We start from the raw sequence: 20,553 nt of genomic DNA on the forward strand, positions 1-20,553 counted from the left end.
ATCTAATCAATAAACATGCTGGAAAGCAACAGAACAGTAGCCAGGATCAGCAGATCTGCAGCTCCGTGATGGGCTCTGGAGGGGGGACTGGAGGTGGGACCAGAGGTGCGATTGAAGGTGAGATTCAAGGGAATTTGCTGAACTTTTCTAGCTAGCTTAAGGTTCAGTCTGCAGAGGTTCTGGACCCCCATAGCAGGGATCTGGGTCTAACTGGGTAGGGTGACATTTAACTGATCACGGACCTGGAGGAAAATACAGAGAGAGACAAGAGAGGGAGGTGACATTTGAAATGAGTCAACTTTTGAATTAGTCTGTGCCATAGAGAACTCAAAAAGCTATATTTTAATCTGTTGGATATGTTCATTATTATTCTGTCAGTCTCAGGAGGCAAACAAGACTACTGTTGAATCGTAAAATGTTATTTTTACCAACAGGGAGTTTTTTTAAAAGTGTGTTCTCCATCTTAAATAAAGGTGGTGGGTTAACCCTTGCCAGAAAAACTAGAATTACTGTCCTGGGTTTGTGCCTCACTGGTTTGTGACAAACTGCAGTTCCAGTCCCTGGCATAATGCATTCACAAAAATATGAGGTCACTGTGGCCTTTGAACTTGTACCACTGAAATGGAATCAGTTAATATTTTAGTCCGAGTGACAACTGGTCAAACTGTGAAGAAATTTCTTTAAAGGAAACTTGAAACATCATGTTCTAGAGACTAAAACAGTTAGGCCATTGTGATCTTGACCTTAAATTTAGATCACCAAATCTTATCAATTTATTTAATGAGTCTAAGTTTGTCCTTGAGTCCAAGTGAATGTTCGTCTCAGATGTAATAAGATTCCTTCTGGGTGTTCCTATAATATATCATTCACAAGAACATGACGTCTCCATGACCATGACCTTCGACCACAAAAATCAGTTCATCTTTAAGCCCAAATTAATGTTTTTACTAAATTTAAATTCCTCCTGGGATGTTCACAAGAACAAAAATAGGTCCTTGACCACAGAGATTTGATCAGTTCACGCTTCAGAACGACTAAATGTTTGAGCCAAATTTTAAAAAAAATCCCTCATAATGTGATCACAAGAATGGGACAGCTCGACAACCAGAAAACATGTGTGGAGGCATAATAAAATGAACCGATATCAAGTCTAATATTTCAAACAGATCCTTTACTCATTGTCTACAGCTAAACATTTGGGACATGGCACTTCTTACCCTTCATTAATGAAGGAAAAGCTTTATATTTGACAAGAGAATACAGTAAATTAATCTTCCAGCCCACCCGCTCAACCTCCCTAAAAACTCGCAGGAAATTCCTTCTAAGGACATTAGCCAAATCGTTTTCTGTCCAGTTCCCTTTGCAGTAGTTCCTGGATCAGGTGAGGATACTTGGACACATCCTCTAGCCCCTGAGGAAACCTGCAAAATAATGAAAGAAAACATTCACACATATTTATTTTGCAAAAGGCATCACTAAAAACTAATCATGCAGTTATAGGTAAATACTAATTAATAGTTACAACAATAAAAACTTTTAGCCTTTTATAATTATTTGTTTTGTGACATTGCCTTTTGGAACTGATGATGGCTGCAAGAAGGGAATCAAACAAATTCGATGTCAACCATTATATAGCAAATCTAGAGCAGCATCACTTTCTTTTTGCCTCTTCGAACTAAACCATTATTGTCTTCTACCATTTTCAGTCTGCTGATAGCTGAGACGGCCAAATTGTTGATATGAAAACAGACTAGCATGAGCATTGATCTGGTTCATGAACAACCTCTAAAACATGTTAGGAGAGTACAAGCGTACACACCGTGCTTTTTGTTTTATCGTTACCCTGCAACCAGGTTTTAGAATACCTAGAGGCACTAAAACTAAAATGACAACTTGCATGGGAGTATTTCTTACGTTGGAGCGCCTTCAAAGTCTGCCCCGAATCCGATCGACTCAGCTCCAATCAACTTCTTCATGTGATCAAAATGGTCTGTAAAACACGTAATAAATGATCAATCGACTGAGAAACTCCAAATACCAGATCTACAGTTCAAAATAGATGCCTCACCTGCCACGTGAAAGATGTTAGCCTTGTCTTTGCAGGAAACAAAATTGGTGTGGAAATTTACCATGATACACAAAGTCATTACACAAGTCATTGGATAAACTATGTTTAACAAACATTTTCACACACGAGTTCATTAGCTGTGTTGGTAGATACGATTAAGATTTTGTGTGACTTATATCTATTTTACACACTCTGTACCTATGTTCTGCAGTAATCACTGTTTAACTGTACACACACACATATGCAATCTAGAATAATGAGGAAAATGTCCCTCTCGGAACAGGGAGGGCTGCTGTTAAATAAGGGAAATGCTGTTGATCCATGTTACGTGCAGCAAGGTCAGGCAGGGTCAAAGGGCCTGTGTGTTTTCTTCCCTTCCCTGTCCCTCTCTCTTCCTCCCCTGTCTCTCTCACCCATGTGCTGTTGCTGATGGTGATGATGATGAAGATGATGATGGCTGCCTCCTGTGTAGCTGCTACCCATTACCCAACCTATTGCAGGCCTGTGCTCCAGAATCAAGGGAGCAAGCCCTCAGAGTTCAGGGTCTCTTTTTCACTATCGTTTGCTATTGCAACTGTTTGTAAGGCTTGTGGTGGGAGGTTTGTTTGGACATTAGGTAAGTCGGGGTACCTTAACACTTTTGCACACCCAGAGTCACTTGTATAGACACACTAGGGTAATTGGTTGGTGTCATACGTGTATTTTGGAGAGCTGTTTCTTAAGATAAGTTAGTTTGGCATTTTGGTTGTTTTATTTTAGGAATGGACATTAGTTTAGGTCGTATTTGAGGTCCTACCACACACTTGTAGATAAACACTTTTTGTCACTGTACCTTTTGACTTAGGCAACTATTTTGGTTGTCCTGTGTTTTTCTCAGTTTATAATAAAAGGATGTAACAATTTACATCTTATAAAATGTGAGTACACTCAGCTGTGGTGGCAGCATGGTTGGTATTGTTATCATCTTGTGAGTGTGTGTGTGTGTGTCTGTGTGTGTGTGTCCGTGTGTATGTAATTACTCATCTTGTGGGGATTTTAAGCTCCAGTGTGTAAGATTTAGGTTAAGGAACTATTGTTAGAAACTGAACATAACATAATCCAGGTGATATTTTCCCTTTTTCATCTAAATGGTATATTTTTGTTGTTTTCTTTACCCTACAATGGGCCCTTTACATTAACATCTGGAGCAGGTCCTCTCTACGGAGGCCAACCTGTATTTTACAGTAGCCCAGACTGGACAAACTAAACACATTTTGAGTTTGAAGTCAAGGAGACACAACACAAAGTGTTCTTTATTGCTGTAAGTCCGTTTGTCACGTTGATACCCAAAACTCTACAGAGAAAAATGCACTGCATGTTCTTTGTCAGGGTTAATGAAAGTATAATTAAATGAATGAAAAATAACTTAATCAGTGAGTTGATAAGCAAGGCAAACAATTACTCAGTAAATTAGTTTTCTCACCAGCTAGTGCAGAAGCCAGTCAGGAACATTGCGATGGCTGCGACAGATGAAGTAGGAGGACGAATGGCTGAAAATAACAGGAGCCTTGGTGTGGTTCAGCAAAGCCGAGGCCGTGTCCCAAGTTGTGTGGGAGATGTCCACTATCATCCCCAGGATGTTCATCTCCTCCACCACAGCCTCGGAAAAACACATCCAAAAACCACTAAATCAATCAATCCCAGTATCATGGGAAGGAACACATGCACGCGCACAGAAACACTCAGGCAGCAAGACAGCAATCAAGGAAGTCCTACAAGGAAGAGGCAACTGAAGAGGAAACACATTATAAAGCTGTCTATTCCAAAGAAGCAGTTTATAATGTGTGTTATCTCAAATAAGTACATGTGTAAGTAATTGCAAGTCTAAATTGGGTAACAGCTGTGTCTCTATTAACGTTTGCATAGCATAAGCAAACTAACAATAACAAGGTCCAGTATGTTTAGCAGAGTCCATTACTGAGGTGTCTAAGCTTAACAATGACATAGAAATAATTAATAAAGTATAATTATAATTATACAATATAACAATAAACACACATCACACAGGTACACAAACTCTCAAATATTGAGTGGCTAGTTGTCAGGAATCATTCAATAACATGAACTGTCATGTTAATCAAAAGGCGTCTCATTATTAATTAAACATCCATCTTAAATAAGTTATTTTATGTTCTGACAACAGAGATCTCAAAACAAGCTGACACTTGGTGAAAGAAACAACTTTGCAGTCGATATGACTGAAGATTGAGCTTACCTTGCCAAAGCTTGTCAGGCTGTTATACAGACTTAGATAGAAACTATACAAGTTTGAAGATGTCTGTGCCCTGCATTGACAAATTTGTTATTAAAACCACAAATCATGACAATCAGAAGGTGTAAAATATAAAAAAAATGTTGGCATTTGAAGGTGTTATTGTCTCTCTACAAATCTAGGTTATTTTGCATAGAGGGAAAATAATGTAAATATGTTTGATCACTTTATTCAGTCAACTGGGTAAAGAACTGCGTCTTACACCCTTAATGGTTCACTGCTCATTCATGCTTCACTTGTGGGGACCTGTTGTGTTCTCCATCTTAAAGTTGTATATTTTGTTTAACTGGCTGTAATAGTCTAGTATAACTATAACATTGAAAATAACTCATTTGCATTACCAGAGTGTATTGCAGTTGTGTGTGATGGTCATGGAGCGGACACTGAGACGGTAAAACATCCGGAGAGTTGGCAGGCTGCTGTCGATGGAGTGTCCTCCCTCAATACTTATGAGACATGCTTCTTATGCATCTTATGCCTCTTCTCCGCATTCTCCAGTTCTGACAGTGACAGACAACACATTGTGTGACATTAATGCCTAAGATTAAACCTTATATTCAATACAAGCCAGTGAAATGTGCAAAAAAGAAAAAAGAATTCTGAATCTTTTAAAAATGTACCACTATTTGTTTTTGAGTTTTGATTTCTTCTAAGAGAGACTGCAACATGTCATTGTTCACAAGTAATTACCTTTTCATTATGATGCATAGATCCCTATCATTTCCATTCCCTTTCTCAAATTATGGACTGTAAGTAAGACATATGCGATAATATACATTAAAATTATGGGCGGATACAAAAAAAAGAAAACAAATGCATGGTAAATCATAATTAGATAATCGGTTGCAACTGAGACTTTTTTTTCTTATACTTCTCTTCTTTACTCTGTGGTGTTTTTGGAGTTGTACAATACCTTCGGTAGACGTGACCAGCTCAAACTCCTGGTGCTCAGTGCACATGTGTCTGATCACATCTATTTGTTCCAGCGTCAGTCTCACGGCGTCCTTGTCTTGGGCCGGACAGAGCACAAAGGCTGCAAACATCTGACCAAGGAAGAGAGAGAGAGAGAAAGAAACATTTGAGTCACTGACCTGACTGCCATTCTGAGCCAGAATTCACTTGGTAGGATAATACCTGTGTCTGAACACGGCCTGCTTTGAGACGGGTGATGTCGGTGGTCAGATGACTGAGATTATGATGGTCAATTTCACTCAGGCTGTTGTCGTAATGGGCCCTCAGCGAAGTAGCTATGTCATTATGACTAACAAATGAGGGTACAAGAGAAGTTGGGGGGTCAGGATGGATGTGACTTATGTGTGGAGATGGCATCAAACAAGCTTTATGCGTCAATAAGAGGATATTTGGTCAACAATTTGTGTGCTCGGTCCCTGACGGTCTCTGGGACATTTGCAGATATGAAACGGAGCAGACAGGAGAGAACCAACAGGTGCCTGATGGAGTGCATGGAAAAGCTTGTCAATGCTTTCCTAGAAGACATGGTCTGAGGACACACACACACACACACACACACACACACACACACACACACACACACACACACACACACACACACACATTAGAGTGACAGCTAGAAACAACAGAGCATCTGAATACATGTTCTGAATCTGACTTGAAATACAATACACCATAACTCTGATGAGATATTTAAATGTTTTTGTTTATTCCCACAATTTATTAGGACGGAAACGCACAGAAAACACAAATTTTCAAGTTTCTATTTTTTAATTTTTAAGTAAATATCTGATAAAATATTATAATAATAAAACAAATATTAAAATATATAAAATAATTACATTTAAAATAAAAAACATAATAGACTCATATTGCAGGTGTGATAACAGCTTCTGGTTCTTTTTCCAGCTCAGCCTCCAAAGCGAACACAAGCCACACAAAACTGAATGATGTGCTGCGTTCAAGGCACGTCCCGAAAATATCCCTCTGTCTCACGGGTTGAAGGTTAAAGCCCCAGACGGACTAGGGCGGGGCATCAAAGTTTTATTTTAAGCAGTGACGTATATTGTCATGTGTGACGTCGGGTCACATAAACAGACCTCCGATGTGAAACAACAACACTTGAGAACACAATCAAAACTTGAATTTCTTTTGTTTTCTTATTTGCAACACGAAGTTTATAATTATTCTGTTGCTTCCCACGGATTATGAAACGTACGAGGGAGAAGAGAACGCAGCACGGAGACGCTGATGAGCGCCACCTGCTGACTGGAGCTTTAGCCTAAAATGCTAAAAGGAGCAGACCAGTGATACATTTTGTACTTTTGACACATTTACATTCAAGCCCCCGTGTTTGTGTGCTGCAAACTCAACAAAACCCCATCTGGTTGAACTTGGCCATCTGTAAGTCAAAAGAAAATGGTAAATATTTTTAATTGATAGTGCTTATTTTGCCCTCAAGCTAACCAAGCTATAGCTAGGTAACTTCCTGCTTCCAGCCCTGTTTGGCTAAAGTTGCCCTCCTCTCTATACAGCAGCCAGGGAGAATATACTGTTCAAAGATCCTATGTATACGGTTTAAAGCATGGAGGAAGTTTGGCTTGATATTTACGACTGGAGGGTAGAAGTAGGCTTTTTTAATAGCCAATACTTTCATCTAGGAAAAGCATATGTATCACTAATGAAATTAATAATGCCTGTGTGAGAAACTGACATCTTTTAACATGCATTTCTAAGTGCTTCACCTGTTTTATTGTGTTTTGACGATCTGTATCACCTGCTGGTTTGGTGTACGCAGATGGATGAAAAGTCCCAACAGCCAGTGAACTGATGGCAGTTACATTAGAATGTATTTACAGAGACAGTCATGAAAAGAACTGGGGCCATTGTGGGTGATGAGAGGCACGCTCCCGCCTCCTCTATTCACCAAATCAAAAATGTCCTTTCTTCCACAAACCGTTAGGATTCTAAAAGAATAAAAATGTGGATGTCCAGCTGATCTGGACCAAATGTCAACCTATGTCACTCCAGAGCTGCTTGAAGTCACGATGGAAGTGTGAGTGTAAGTTTTGGCCATGTCTGTTGATGTTTCTGATTGTGATGTGATTATTGCTGCAAAGTTTGCCTGCGGGTTCAAATAAAGAATATCTGTTTGAGTCTACCACAGAGCAATTTATTTGATAGTGAATCGATATGCACAATACAAGCAGCCTGAAATATAAACGGCTGCGTCGACATCAGCCATGGTTGTTTACACTTGCCTTTACGTGCCAAAATATCTCCTCTGAAATGCACAAGTCTCCATTGTTAAAGTCAAAATTCGCTGCAGAGAAAGAATGACAAATATAGCTATTTCACACATTCAGATTATTGATGCGTTGATATCACAACAATTCTTTTACCAAAAATTCATATTCTTTTTGCTCAAATAAATACAGGGGAAATTTGCTTGCCAGGAGCTGGTGGTCTGTACCTGCACAGAAACTTCAGCTGCTGCAGCGGATCTGCAAGAAAAGTTTGACATTTGGATCACTGAACACAACGGAGCAGGAGGTAAGAAAGCATTTATCTATAATAGTTATCTGATACTGATTATTGTGAAGCCTCCCAAATGCCATCCGTGGCTCCAGCAGCTTGAAATTGTCCCATTAGTCTGAGAAACAGCTACAGATCTACAAATGGCAACCAAACATTGACGAGTCTGGACACTAGTATTCGTGCATTAAGTGCTAGAAGAGGTCTCTTAATAGTTTCCATAGAGCAGTCGTGGGATTGTTGAATGCATTAGCTGTTAATGTGTTGGAGATAATTGTTTCTTTTGCCTGAGTAGTACTTTGGTTTTCTTTGGAAAGAGGCTGCAGTGCGTAAAAGATGTGTTCAAGGAATGCCTTTTTACAAATAGTTTATTTTAAATCCAAATCCAGCCACACCAAATTGCACACACTCATAGATATCAGTCCTCAGAATGTGTCCGATAATTACTTATTTTATTTTCATCAAGATCCACAAATAACTAACAAAACAAATGCAGACCAAAACATTACTTATTGTTCCAAAGAACCTTCGATCTCTCTATCTGTGTCTGATCAAGAGGAGTAGATCATTTCAGTGATCACTCACCTGGAGCAAAACCTTGTTTTTAACTTTGCTTTAAGAAGAATCATTCAATGCATCTGGTTTGGTGAACTGTGTCTTACAGGCTGTTCTGGTCGCAGCGGTCCAGACCCCATAAAACAGCATCTGCTTTAATCTTCTTTCGAACTTGAAAATGTGCGTGTGCTTAATGAATCCAGGCTGGATTGTGCAAATGTGAATGAGTGTGGTGTTGATGGCGAGCATCAGGGTGCCACACATGAATTTCAATTAATTTCAGTGGGAAGATGCGGAGCCTGATTCTCTGGTCCACCCACTGAGACTTGGCCTTGGAGTCTGTAATGAGGAGAGTGATTCGGCTGTGATTGGAGCACCCTACTGCTTCAATGGAGTAATCACAACTGTGTTGATATTACTCTACCAATCCTCCCACTGCGCGGAGTGGACCCCCCGCTGACACTGTTTGAATTCAAATTAACCAAATCATTTAGTTATATTGCCGACCTTGGCGCGGATTGTGACTTGCAATAGAAGAGATAAAAATCTGTCACGTTAAACTGTGTCTTTAGACTTTGATGAGGAAGCTGGAGCCAAAATCTCTCTGAAGCTGGCTGCTCTAGCTGTTTTCAAAAATGTGGTGTAAAGCAAAGATGCAGGGTAAGGTCACTATTCAGTAAACAACTTAATTAAATTATATCTGTATAATATTTTTTTTGAAATCCGAAATAGAACATTGATACCTCCGGAGAGAAGCATTATGAATCACCCTGAGAGGAGAGAAAAAGACTCCATTAGGAAATGCCTCTGGCCTCAGAGGAGTTTTGTCCGGTACCAGCACCAATGATATAGCATGTAGAACCTTTAACTACACCAACTTATAGTTAATACAAAGTGCATTTTTAATTACTACTGAAAGACATGGGAAAATCTGTCTTTCAAACAGACACAGAAAGTCATTGTTATTCTTTAATTTGAATGCTGATATAATTATAAACGAAAATTAAATAGCAGTCTATTTCTTTTTATTATAGTTGTGCTGTGGAGAAGTAACTGGAGCAGAAAAATTTTCCAGTTTATATTGAAACCCTCCACCTACCATGTAGCAATATATTTGTGCTTACACGGCTTAACTTCAAACAGAAAATCAATTCAGCTGTACCTTTTATAAATTATGTGTTTTGGATGATTGCAGTTTGCTGGGGGAGATATTACAACCCTGTACAAAAAAAATGTTGTAGACAGTAGATTGGTTGTCCAGTTTTAAATCAGCACCATCACCCCTATAGTATAGGTTTTGGCAACAAAACAACTTGGTGAGGGATGTTGTGGTGGTTAGAATAATAAACACACAGTTACAGTATAGTACGGTCATGGATCATTCTGATTAAATCAGTTATATCATCAGGAAGAATTAAAACAGCCTACATGTGACTTATTGAACTCTTTAGGACCCTATATCAAAGAAAACGTATTGAAATATAAAATATACTTTGAGCCAAACAGTTTGAATAAAAAAAGCAATAGTCTTATTTTGGATTGTCTGGGATAATTTGGTGGTGAGCGTCCTCAAGGAAAGAAAAGCTATTCAGTTGCTGCACTTTTTAAATATCTGTTGCATTTACAGTGCTACAGTGTTTATTTTCCAAAGCTTTTGGACAGAAGGCTTTTTAAAATATCGCTGTTTCAAGTGTGAGATGCTTACGAAAATCAGTGTGCTTTCTTTTTAAAGATTGCATTGATCACATTACAAAGGTGGCTCCAATGACACAATTAACAGCTCGAGGCAGAAGATGTTCATCACTCAGTGCTGATTAGATCATGACCAAGAATGAATGCAACCCAGAAGCACTGCAGTGCACATAACACTTACCTATACGTTTTCATTTGTATTCTGTAGCAGTTGAGTAATTATATTTAACACATGCACTCCCCCCATGTGGACATTTTTCACGAAGGGTCGGAGGACAGAAGCGGACCCAGGCTTTATTCATTTCCAGCTCATCATTATAGCGTTTATCTTCCATGTTTCCCTCAAGGCTGAAGTGTCCTGCCTCTGCCCTTTTACTAGATAATACTGAAACAAAGCGAAGAACATATTTACTGGAGCAGACCTGTATGTGTCAGCGGTGTGTGTGCATGGGAAGTGTTTCCATTTTTACTTATTTCACAGGTCTTGCCTTTTCCCGTTTCTCATAAAAACCTTTCTAAAAGAGAGTATCACCAGGTTTGCTTCTCAAAATACTGGCACCCTTTTTTACACTTTGAATTCTTTAAGCTTACTGAGTCTCAGTCCCTCTCATGTGGAGGAGGGAATGTTGATAATAGTGTAGAATTCAGGATTTTTACTTGTTGGAATTAAAATATAGGAGCTGCAGTAAGACTTCGATTTAAACAAGCAAAATAAAGCATGGCAGACAGCTGCTATTTACTAGTTGTAAATTCAGTTTTATTTTTTAAACACAAAGTTCATCAGATAATGGTGGTCTTATCTTCGACTCCACAGTCGCTAGGGCTATAAATGTCTGTCGAATTTATACCTGCAATAGCAACTCTGATGTGTTTTCACGTTTGACTTTGAACCTATTTGTCCACCAGAGGGCAGCAACAGTCAGAATAAATCCTTGCTGGTTTTCATCATGTTTATAAACCCTTGCCTCATGAAAATGAGAAAATGTATCAAAAACCTGCATAATACGATAAACTATCGGATGCACGCTTGTAACTAAACACATAAAAGAATGCATAATAATATAATAATTCAAAGAGGTGAAGAGAAAAATACATTCTCACAACATGACGCTGCTGCTGCTACAACATGTTCATGTTGCCATAATTTGAGTCAAATTGTTCTTTTTTAAGATGGTGTTTTATTAAGGGTCAATTCAGTGTGCCTTCATTTTCTATCGGGCTTGTGAAAGACTGCTGAAACCATTTTAGTCTCGGAACTTCTCATTTCTTTTGCCCTGGATTCTGGCAGCCATGTAGTCAGTGTTCATTATCTGCTCTTACAGCTTTGACTTTAGCACAGCAATTACATCCTCAGCTGCGCTGATTAATCCAACATGGAGGCATTTCACAAAATGGTTTTGAAAAGACATTTCCAGACACTTACCAGGGAGTAGCTGTGGCACGGCTTGTTTATGCAGATAGACCACAGCCAGTCATATTGCAATAAGATGTTTTCAATGGCTGCTTAAGTGGTCTCTTAACTTCTAGTGTACACTGTGCAGGAAACAATAGACTGTTTGGAAAATAATGTATTAATCTATTTTAAACAAAGGTCTGCCAAACTTCATGCTCTTGGGGTTATATGTATTTCTCTATTGTTGAACATATTTCCTCTGTGGACATTCGTTAATATGTCTCAATGCCTTCTGCTTTACTGCTTAACCTTCCATTCTCTCGCAGAATCACACAATCAATCACTGTCCCATTACTTGACAAGGCAGACAAAGAGACTGTATGAGTGAGAAAAACCTTTTGGCCTGTCTTGACAAGCAAGAGGAATGTTGACTTCAGAGGCTAACACGGGCAGAAAACATAGGCCCAGTAAATATTCAATTTAAAGGATTCCAAGATAAGGCGAGTTGAAAAATTGAGGCAGCACCCATTCTTCTAGATAAGAGAAGACGGAACCATCTGGAGGCTGGGAGATAGCGAACTCCCACGCCATCCCAGAGACCTCACTCTCATCTGCTGCAGCAGCAGAGAAGGGGAAAAAAGAGTGCCAACACTTTCATTATGTTAACTTCAAAATGAATTTATTCACAGTCAGTGCATGCAGTTATTGGCTTTGGTAAACAGAAGGTTACTGTTGTGTCTGCCATGATAGATAACTGAGATTGGTCAGTGTTAATATAATTCTGTTTTCCCTTTTAGAGATGAAATAGTTTAAAAGGTGTTTTTCAAGTATTAAGAAAGAAAAGCAAATAGATTTTTTTCTACTTTGTTGCAAAAACTTAAATATGCTGCATCAATATTTTACAACAAAAAAACAAAAAAACAAGATCACTGTTCTTTAACAAAAATACACCCACAAAATGTATACGTGACCCAGATAATGTTAAATCGTAAATTTAAGCTGCCACTTGGTCTGTGTCACGGAAAGAGAACATGCGTTTGAACACGTTTGTGCACTCAGTTTATATACGCTGTGCTTATAGTAGTGCTTTAGTATAGTATATTTTAGGCCTAGGTTTGTATCCTCTACAATTCCACCTTTTCTGCATCTTTAAAAACAAATCACAACGGCAGAATGGACTCTCAACTTCTGAATAACCTTGTCCCCGTTCTTATAATGCACTTGGACTATTCTCCCATGCTTTTTTGTGCCAGCCATATTGGAATTAGCTCCAGGATAATGCATTTGCCAGTACGCTTTATCTATTCTCTCAGTCAGGTACGCTATACTGTTATCCCTAATTACCCCCACTACATTTTACACTTGGCCCAGAATTCTTAATGCTTGATAACAGATGCGGGTCGATTTAAAATTTACTTATAGCAGCATTATCTTTTTGACCTGCATCGTGGACCGACTGTCCCACAGGCTCTTGGGTGAAAGCTGTTAACTCTGTGATAACAACGACCTGAAGTGATAACCTTCCAGCAGTCTCGAGGACACAGTTTGCCACATCTGTGCTGTATTGCAGTGGCAGCATTTCTTATTCAACCTTGGGTGCTCTGCTGTGCTCTGATTCATTTAATGGGATTGAGAGGGAGGTTAATCACAATGTCTGCCATAGACGGGTAAAGTGCTGGCTGACCACTATATGAAATATTACCATTTGTATTTTCTTTGAAAGAATATGAACAGAAATGCCACGAGTGAATTGTCCTTTTTTCTCTCTAAGCTGTAACAGAATTGTCTCCCCTGTTAGGAGTCACTTTGATTAATTTACTTTTGGAGGCAGATATCTGCATTTGCAGATTTTCATTAAGATCAACACTTAAAAGCTTCGGACAAGGTTCTACATGTCTAAGTTATTATCCCCAGAAGACATGGTTGATTAAGTGGAAAGTTCTTAAGTATTTGGATATATCTAGACTCAGAGAGGTTTATTTTATTTGTCTTGTTTTAGGGCAAATTTTCAAGAAACATTTTTTTTTTCCACTGCTGCATTCTGCTCGGAGTTTGATTTTGATCCAATTGCCATCCATGTCTGCAGCATCCAGTTAAGCTGTAGCAATCACTCAGAGATACCTTTATTTGCAACTAAAATGAAATCCAAAGGTTGTTTAAAAGAGGGGAGGCATTGTATATAGAAATGCCTCCTTAATTTATTATCAAATATAAGTGTATGGTGTTGCCGTAAAACTTGGTTCTTTTAAGATGACAAGGTTCAGCATATTATATTTCCTGAAACAGATGGCAGAAGTATATATAGCGGAAGAGGTAGACTAAACTATACAATAGATGTGATGGGTGGGTAGACCTATAGGCTGTGTGTAGCACGTTGCCTTGATTTTATATTTGCAGGAGCTGTGTAGTGTGAAGCTCTGTCAAGCCTAGTATTAATCCTTTTCTCCACTGTGTTGTGTGATGTTATGTTGTTATCTTAATGATTATCTGTGCTTGTATTTCTGCTCTAGGCATTTCTGTCAGGCGGGGTTGGTTTAGGAGCTGTGCCTTATCAACAGCTTTGTCATTAAATCTGCTTTTTCTACAGACAAATTTCACTGCCGTTATTCTTATCAAAAGATCAGCACACTGTGATTTTCTGTTCAATCAGAGCTTTTTAAATTCAATAATGTTTAAGAAAGACAGAATGGAATACAAAACAAAGTTTCCTTTGGAAAAAACAATTTAATTTTTTTTTTCTTGATAGCTAATAATCAGACAAATAAAATTGGTATGTTTTGCATTTTTCAAATCTTCAATGGCTTCAATCTACTTTTACTTTATGTTCTTGGTTCTAGCTTGTGTATTTTCAAAGACCACACTTAAGTGCAAGGAGGAATAGAGATGATTGTAACGTGATGTTACTAAATGATTTTGTCCACAGGCCACAGACAGTTCACTGCAACATGGAGCCTGCAGAATTCATGGCTCTTTCTTTAGTTTGTGTGAAATGGGATATGAATCTGTTAAATATTTTACAGCATGATAGCACTCATCATCACCATTTGTGGCTTTGAGAGATTATTTTGGACGTGCAGAGAAAGACATCCCTTAAATGCTGTATGTACAGAGGCAAGCTTTTACGTCCCAGTCCAACTGACCTCTGGAGGCTGGAATTGGTACTCAGTTCTTCTGAAAAAGCACTGTTCTGTCTGAGTGAATGTCCTGATTGTCTCAGCATTGTGCTTGAGTGGAGGGCAGCTTCAAATGAACTCCTCTGATTCAATCCGCTCCACTGTTTGACACCCGTTCAGCCAGTCAGTGAGGAGGGAGAACTGAGACCCCTTCCCCCAAACACACTCTCTTACAGTGAGTGAAACTGCTATATGGCAAAGGTCCAAGAGGTCTCTTGCATGCTGTCTGTGAAGCAGATTCGACAGCCTCTTTTTCCTCCCACAATGCAGTGAGGTTCTCCGGAGGTTGATAGCCTGGTTCCTGGGGATCCAGCGGGTCTTTGGAAAGAAGAATGCTGATGGAGGGCACAGTCCTGTGCACCGTCATCTCAGATGCTCCCCCTTCAGAACTCTCCCACACCTCTTTGACTACCTTGTAGCGGAGTTTAGTCAGCTGGTGCAGAGAGCCCACTTTTCGTTTCATGATCTCAGCACAGGTGATGGTCTTTGTGACCGCACGGCCCGACCCAGTGAAGACCACCTGCCTCAGTCCACCACCACTTAAACATTTCTCTCCCTGCATGCGTGACATGGCAAATCCCATTAAGTTGCGGATTTTACTTCCCTCCTTCACACGCATCTCCAGCACCCCAGAAGCCAATCCCGGGAAGGGACAGGGACAATCCTCCTCAGTTCGACAGACTTTCTTGAACCCCTCCTGCCCAAGTTTTAGTGCTGGAGGAGGGACTGGTAGTGGTGCTTGCTTCAGCGGGCTGGAAACATTGACCACTGCTGGCTGGCCAGTATTTTTGCAGCTTTGACCCTGGTAGAAGGGGCACATCCCCAAAGTCACCCCATTTTCCATTTGTATCTGTCTGCTCACCTCAAGTTCTGGGTTCGGCCTGACAGCGTCTCTGGTAAGGTACTGATTCTGGCCAGTGACCACTCCACACCCTGTGAACATTTCTACAGTCCTTAATGCTCTACTGCAGTGTAAGTCAAGACGCACACTTGGAAACAGCTCAACATAATTTTCTTGTGTATGTGGCACTTCTCTCTCCCTCCAGTCAATAGCTTTAAGTTTCAAGACTTCACATAAGAAATATTACCCGCTCCCGAGAGCACTATCAATGAAGTCTTTAATGCTCCCTCTCAGAAGGAGCTGGAGAAATAAGATAAACGCCTGGCTGGTGAATTAAGAGCACTGTCGGGACCATTCAAGATGTTCTTTAAAGAGTATCTCAATTTCACACCACAAATGACGATGTAAAGTGCTCAGGAGAGGGATAGATTTATTTTTTATAATTACTCCCCTTTCCTTCGTTTGTATGTATTTCATATGGTGCTTCAATCTCAATAGCTGCAAACGATATGGAGTACTTTGTTGATTTTTCTTTAACGAAACTTTTCTACAGAGAAGCTCAAATCAAAACCTGTTTCTTTGCGTTCCAGTCCAGCGTTGTTGATTTTGATCTGCTGATCATGTCGCTTTCAATTCAAAAGTGACCTCTTGGATGTCCAGCTGTTAGGGTCCACCTCCTATTTTGGACTCCTAGATGTTTTACTCAAGCTTGAGTAGGTTTCCGTCTCCTCTCCTCCTCTCCGCTCATCCTGGCATCCACTGAAGTTGAGGTCAGGTTTGGATGGAGGTCGACACCTGGTGTTTCCTCCCTGGAGCTCTGTCTTGTCTCCAGTGATGCTCTGGAAAGTCTGTTCTGTTCCCCACAAAGAGACATAAGGGACAGGAGCTGCCTCACAAATGCTCACAGGAGGAGTGTCTGTGTGGTTGAGGGGGAGCATGAGGGAAAGGGGAGACAGCCCTCTTAAAGGCGCAGGTCTTTTCATCTTTTAGATGAACACCCTCCCCTCCTCAACTGAAGCCTGTCATGTGAGGAAAGGAGGAGGAGGCTAGGGCTAGTGTGTTCCTTTAAAACCTAGAACATAGATCCCGGGCAACTTTGTCAATCTCTTTAGAGGACGTTCCAGTGTTCAATGTACATGACTGATTAAACCTGAGTTTTGAAATAGAGACCCAGTCAACCCTTAAAAATGCATTTTCAGCGACGAAACAATGAATTGAATTAGCTGAGTTATAATTGAAGACATCCTTCAAAGAGCCTCTGAAAGTCGGCAGCATTAAATTGCACTGTACTCAGCCTTTATCCTATTAGATGTTTGTGACCATTACAATTTACATAATGCAGCGTTAATAGCTTCATTGTTGAGGCAATCAAGTGGCGCGGTAAGAATGCCTGTCTCTTAACGCCTGGGTTGTTATATTGTCGAGGCTGTAGAGCCCTTGTGATCAAGGACACAAGGAGCACAAAAAGCATAGAGGCATGACCTACATGTTCAAGTTGCTGTATTAATAGTGACTGTCGTTATTAGTCTGTCGTATCTCTGCAGGTGAGGAGATGGGGCTGAAAGGTGGGGTAATAAGTATCTTAATGGGCTTTCCATCACCAGTGGAGGGCGCTGGCTTGCTACCTTCTGTGCCAAGTCCGGCCCAGACAGCTGTAGCATCGCCCCGTTCAGTCCAGTCTCCGGGCCGACAGGTGGATTTGTTTTTGTGTGTGACTGACAGATGGGAGAATAGGTAAAGACAACCCACTGAGGCTGAACCTATGAGGCCAAGAGAGAGGCAGACAAGTTCTAACTACTCTCTGCACAGTATATCCCATGATGCACAGCAGTACACAGACAGTATAAACTCATTGTGGTTCGGCTCAGTCCTTAAACTGAGGTTAATTCACAGTGGCATGTGTATTATATTGGATCCCTATGGTAATAAAAGAAAAAATAAGGAAACCTCCTCCACCCCATCTCCAACCGGGAAAATGGAAACTGGATTTGAATGGCTTTTATTAGCAGAGTTTGAATGGGAATCATCATTGAATAATCAATATGCTGATTGAATACATGGAATGATTCCCTCTTATTTATTTATTTTATTTCTATGTATATGGTTGGAGAGCTATTTATCTCTTGAGCCATTCGAGATGCCGCAGTAGACGTAGTAAGATATATCTTTGTTTTGCTTGCCTTTTTTGTTACAAGCTAAAAAGAAGACAGAAGAGAGGGAAGACGGGGGAAGAGGGAGGGTCTGTAGTGCTCAACACCAAAGTGATCATTCTGTTGTTTGGGAGAAATTACCCTCATCAGTCATACAGAGATGCACAGCTGCCTAAGGGGATCTGGTAATGTTACTGCATAATAAACTGTGTTTGTGTGTGTGCACAGCACACATTTTTGTGTTTGCAGTGAGTGAGAGAGGAGGTAAGAAAGTAATGCAAGAGGGCAGGGGGTAAAAGAAGTCCGATTTAACCACGGAGAGGTTAGAAATTAATGAGAAAAACCACTTTGCAATCATCCCTATGTCGGCACATCATTTATTGATCCTCAGTGTAACCTCAGATACCTGTTTTCTGGTATAGGAATGAGATAGATTAAGCAATTCAAATGAGCCAAAATGCAGGATTCTGAGCAAGGTGGTTTCAGACACATATTTACAACATGTTGTACTCCAGATGGCCAAATAAAACCATTATGAGTGTGCTGAAGTGCTGTGTATTGACTTTTTTGAACAGAGCTCTTTTTCCCTTTAAGTGGCTTCATTTAATGATGGGTAGAGGAGGTGGTGCTCACGCTTGGTCACTCGCTCCTTTACTCCTCCTCCACAGAGTTGGCCTCTGCTCCCGTAGCTCTCTAAGCACTTACTCCTCACTTTCTCTGACCTTGGTTGGCATCTGTGACAATCTAGGCATTCTTTCGTGCAGGCTTAATTCCCCCGCTTCATTCAACCGTCACCCTCAGCTTTCTCCCCTGGCCACCATCATTTTAAGTGAAGAAAAACCATTCCCAAACACTGTCAAATAGTAGTGGTTGGGTCTTGCTCTTCACAGTCTTTGCTGTGTAGTTCAAATGTCTGAAGTGGTTGCTGTGAATTGTAGGGCTGTCCCTCTGTCGTTTGTTGCAGCACTGCAGAGTCTAGTCGTAGAGGGGCTTGTTTTGCAGTTGTCAGGGCTGTACATGAGCGCGGTGCCTCACTGTGACAGCCGGTTGCTCACTTTACGTTAACCGCAAGTGTTTTCACGGTCATCAACCAATGCCGGCCTGGAGGCTGTCATTTTGCTCTGTTTGGAGCTCGCCTGCGGCTTGGTTCTGCCCCACAAACTCACAGCCGGCCCTGGTGGGGGGACAGTGCAACTCGCACTCATGCATATGCAGGCACTTACAGACACACACGCCCACTGGATGGGCACACACACACACAAATACATACACACACACACATGCACACACACACACAAAACTATATGCTCAGCATAAGGCAGGCTGTTGGAGCAATTACAGAAACATGGCAGAACACGATGAAGCAGGCCCTACTATCAGAAGGGAAATAGAGTGAGCAGAGGAAAAATGATGACGCCATTAATAACAGGGAGGCTCAGAGGCTCGCAGGGAGGTGGGGGTGGATGACCCTCTCTGTGATTTCCCTGTGACAGCACTTTGAGGTGCAAATCGTTGTGTTTGTATTAGATTTTTTGGGGGAGTTTAAATGGGCATGTTTTTGCTTCAAAGGCAGAAAAAATATAAAAAAATAAAACCATGATTGTGACATATACCAAATGATGCATCAAGTGATGTTTTTCTGTCACTCATGCATCCATTATTTCAGTAGCCTCAATGACAGGTCAGACCTCCTTAGTCTTTTTTTTTTGCATCCCTGTCTCAAGCTATTCATACACTTTTCCTCTCCAGCAGCTGCTTTCCCCCATGGCCCTGCAATGCAGATATGTCTCGCACAGTGGCAGGAAACTTTGAAGACGCTTGTGAAAGAAGAAAATAAGAGAGAGGAGGGAAGGTCATGAAATACATGGAACCAAAGGTGGTAGACAGAACTGATGAGAATATGCAACACTACCAGAAATTTTGGTTGGTTGAACTGCGTCTGAATACTCCCTTACCAAAGGCCGCAATTCTTGTCAACTACTGTCTAGCTAGCTACCCTTTCTCTGCAAAGATCAGTCAGCTATAGTCAGCTATTTTTTACCTCATCACTCTCGCAGAAGAAGAGAATAGAGAGAAAACAGAGAGCTGCCGCAGCTCCATCAAATCTCGATCCGCCTCCTCCCGACTAAATTCTACTGTGGAGACTTCTTATGATCGCGTCTTTCCTGTGTCAAACTCAACGCTAGTGGATGATTATATAAAAGAATTGTGTAGCTTAGTTATGATCTCAGAACCTGAGCGCACGCACGCACACACACTGACTCCGCTGCTCTCTCTCTCTCTCTCTCTGTGTGTCTCTCTCTCCAAGATTCAGCTGACATCCCTGACTTGCCACACTATAAACACTGATCATCGTGATCAAGAATTTCTCTCTCTCTCTCTCTCTCTCTCTCTCTCTCTCTCTCTCTCTCTCTCTCTCTCTCTCTCTCTCTCTCTCTCTCTCTCTCTCTCTCTCTCTCTCTCTCTCTCTCTCTCTCTCTCTCTCTCTCTCTCTCTCTCTCTCTCTCTCTCTCTCTCTCTCTCTCTCTCTCTCTCTCGCAAAACACATACTCGCAGACACACAGTGTGATCGGACACATTCAACTCAGTCAAAACAACAGACTTGGTAAACTTAGTCATTGTATTGGGGCAGTACTTCGTTTGGGTTGGCGCGGGGCACAACGCGAATGATAGAGACGTAGAGAGGAGCAGTAAAATCATGTAGCCTTAATTGCTATGTAACTTAAAGACCATAGATTTATCCGTGACCATAAGTATTTGTTTAAAATATGGTGTAACATTAACTAGCTACAGGTGTGTTATTTCAATGTGTGAAATACACATGCTTCTCAATCAACAGTTAGTGTAAATAGTAAATTGTCAG

The 20,553-nt window shown here is 40.6% G+C and overlaps 2 protein-coding genes across 2 annotated transcripts; both read right to left on the reverse strand.

Annotated features, from left to right (window-relative positions):
* Window positions 1–206: 206 nt before the first annotated feature.
* Window positions 207–5,877, reverse strand: dpep2 (dipeptidase 2). Its single transcript, XM_061068629.1, is given in 12 exon segments — window positions 207–242; window positions 1,285–1,356; window positions 1,358–1,421; window positions 1,915–1,990; window positions 2,069–2,145; window positions 3,523–3,707; window positions 4,323–4,392; window positions 4,721–4,839; window positions 4,842–4,879; window positions 5,293–5,422; window positions 5,514–5,640; window positions 5,714–5,877. Coding segments are annotated over 12 exon segments (1,158 nt in total).
* Window positions 5,878–14,823: 8,946 nt separating this feature from the next.
* Window positions 14,824–15,642, reverse strand: LOC132998886 (uncharacterized). The gene has a single exon (XM_061068630.1). It carries the CDS (start codon window positions 15,640–15,642, stop codon window positions 14,824–14,826), a length of 819 nt encoding a protein of 272 aa, XP_060924613.1.
* Between the last annotated feature and the right edge of the window lie 4,911 nt (window positions 15,643–20,553).

The sequence above is a fragment of the Limanda limanda genome, chromosome 3 (genome assembly GCF_963576545.1).
Source record: "Limanda limanda chromosome 3, fLimLim1.1, whole genome shotgun sequence".
NCBI classification, from domain to species: domain Eukaryota; kingdom Metazoa; phylum Chordata; class Actinopteri; order Pleuronectiformes; family Pleuronectidae; genus Limanda; species Limanda limanda.

Excerpts from the sequence above, each read along its gene's own strand:
- LOC132998886 (XM_061068630.1), bottom strand. The coding sequence starts at position 15,642 with ATGTTCACAGGGTGTGGAGTGGTCACTGGCCAGAATCAGTACCTTACC.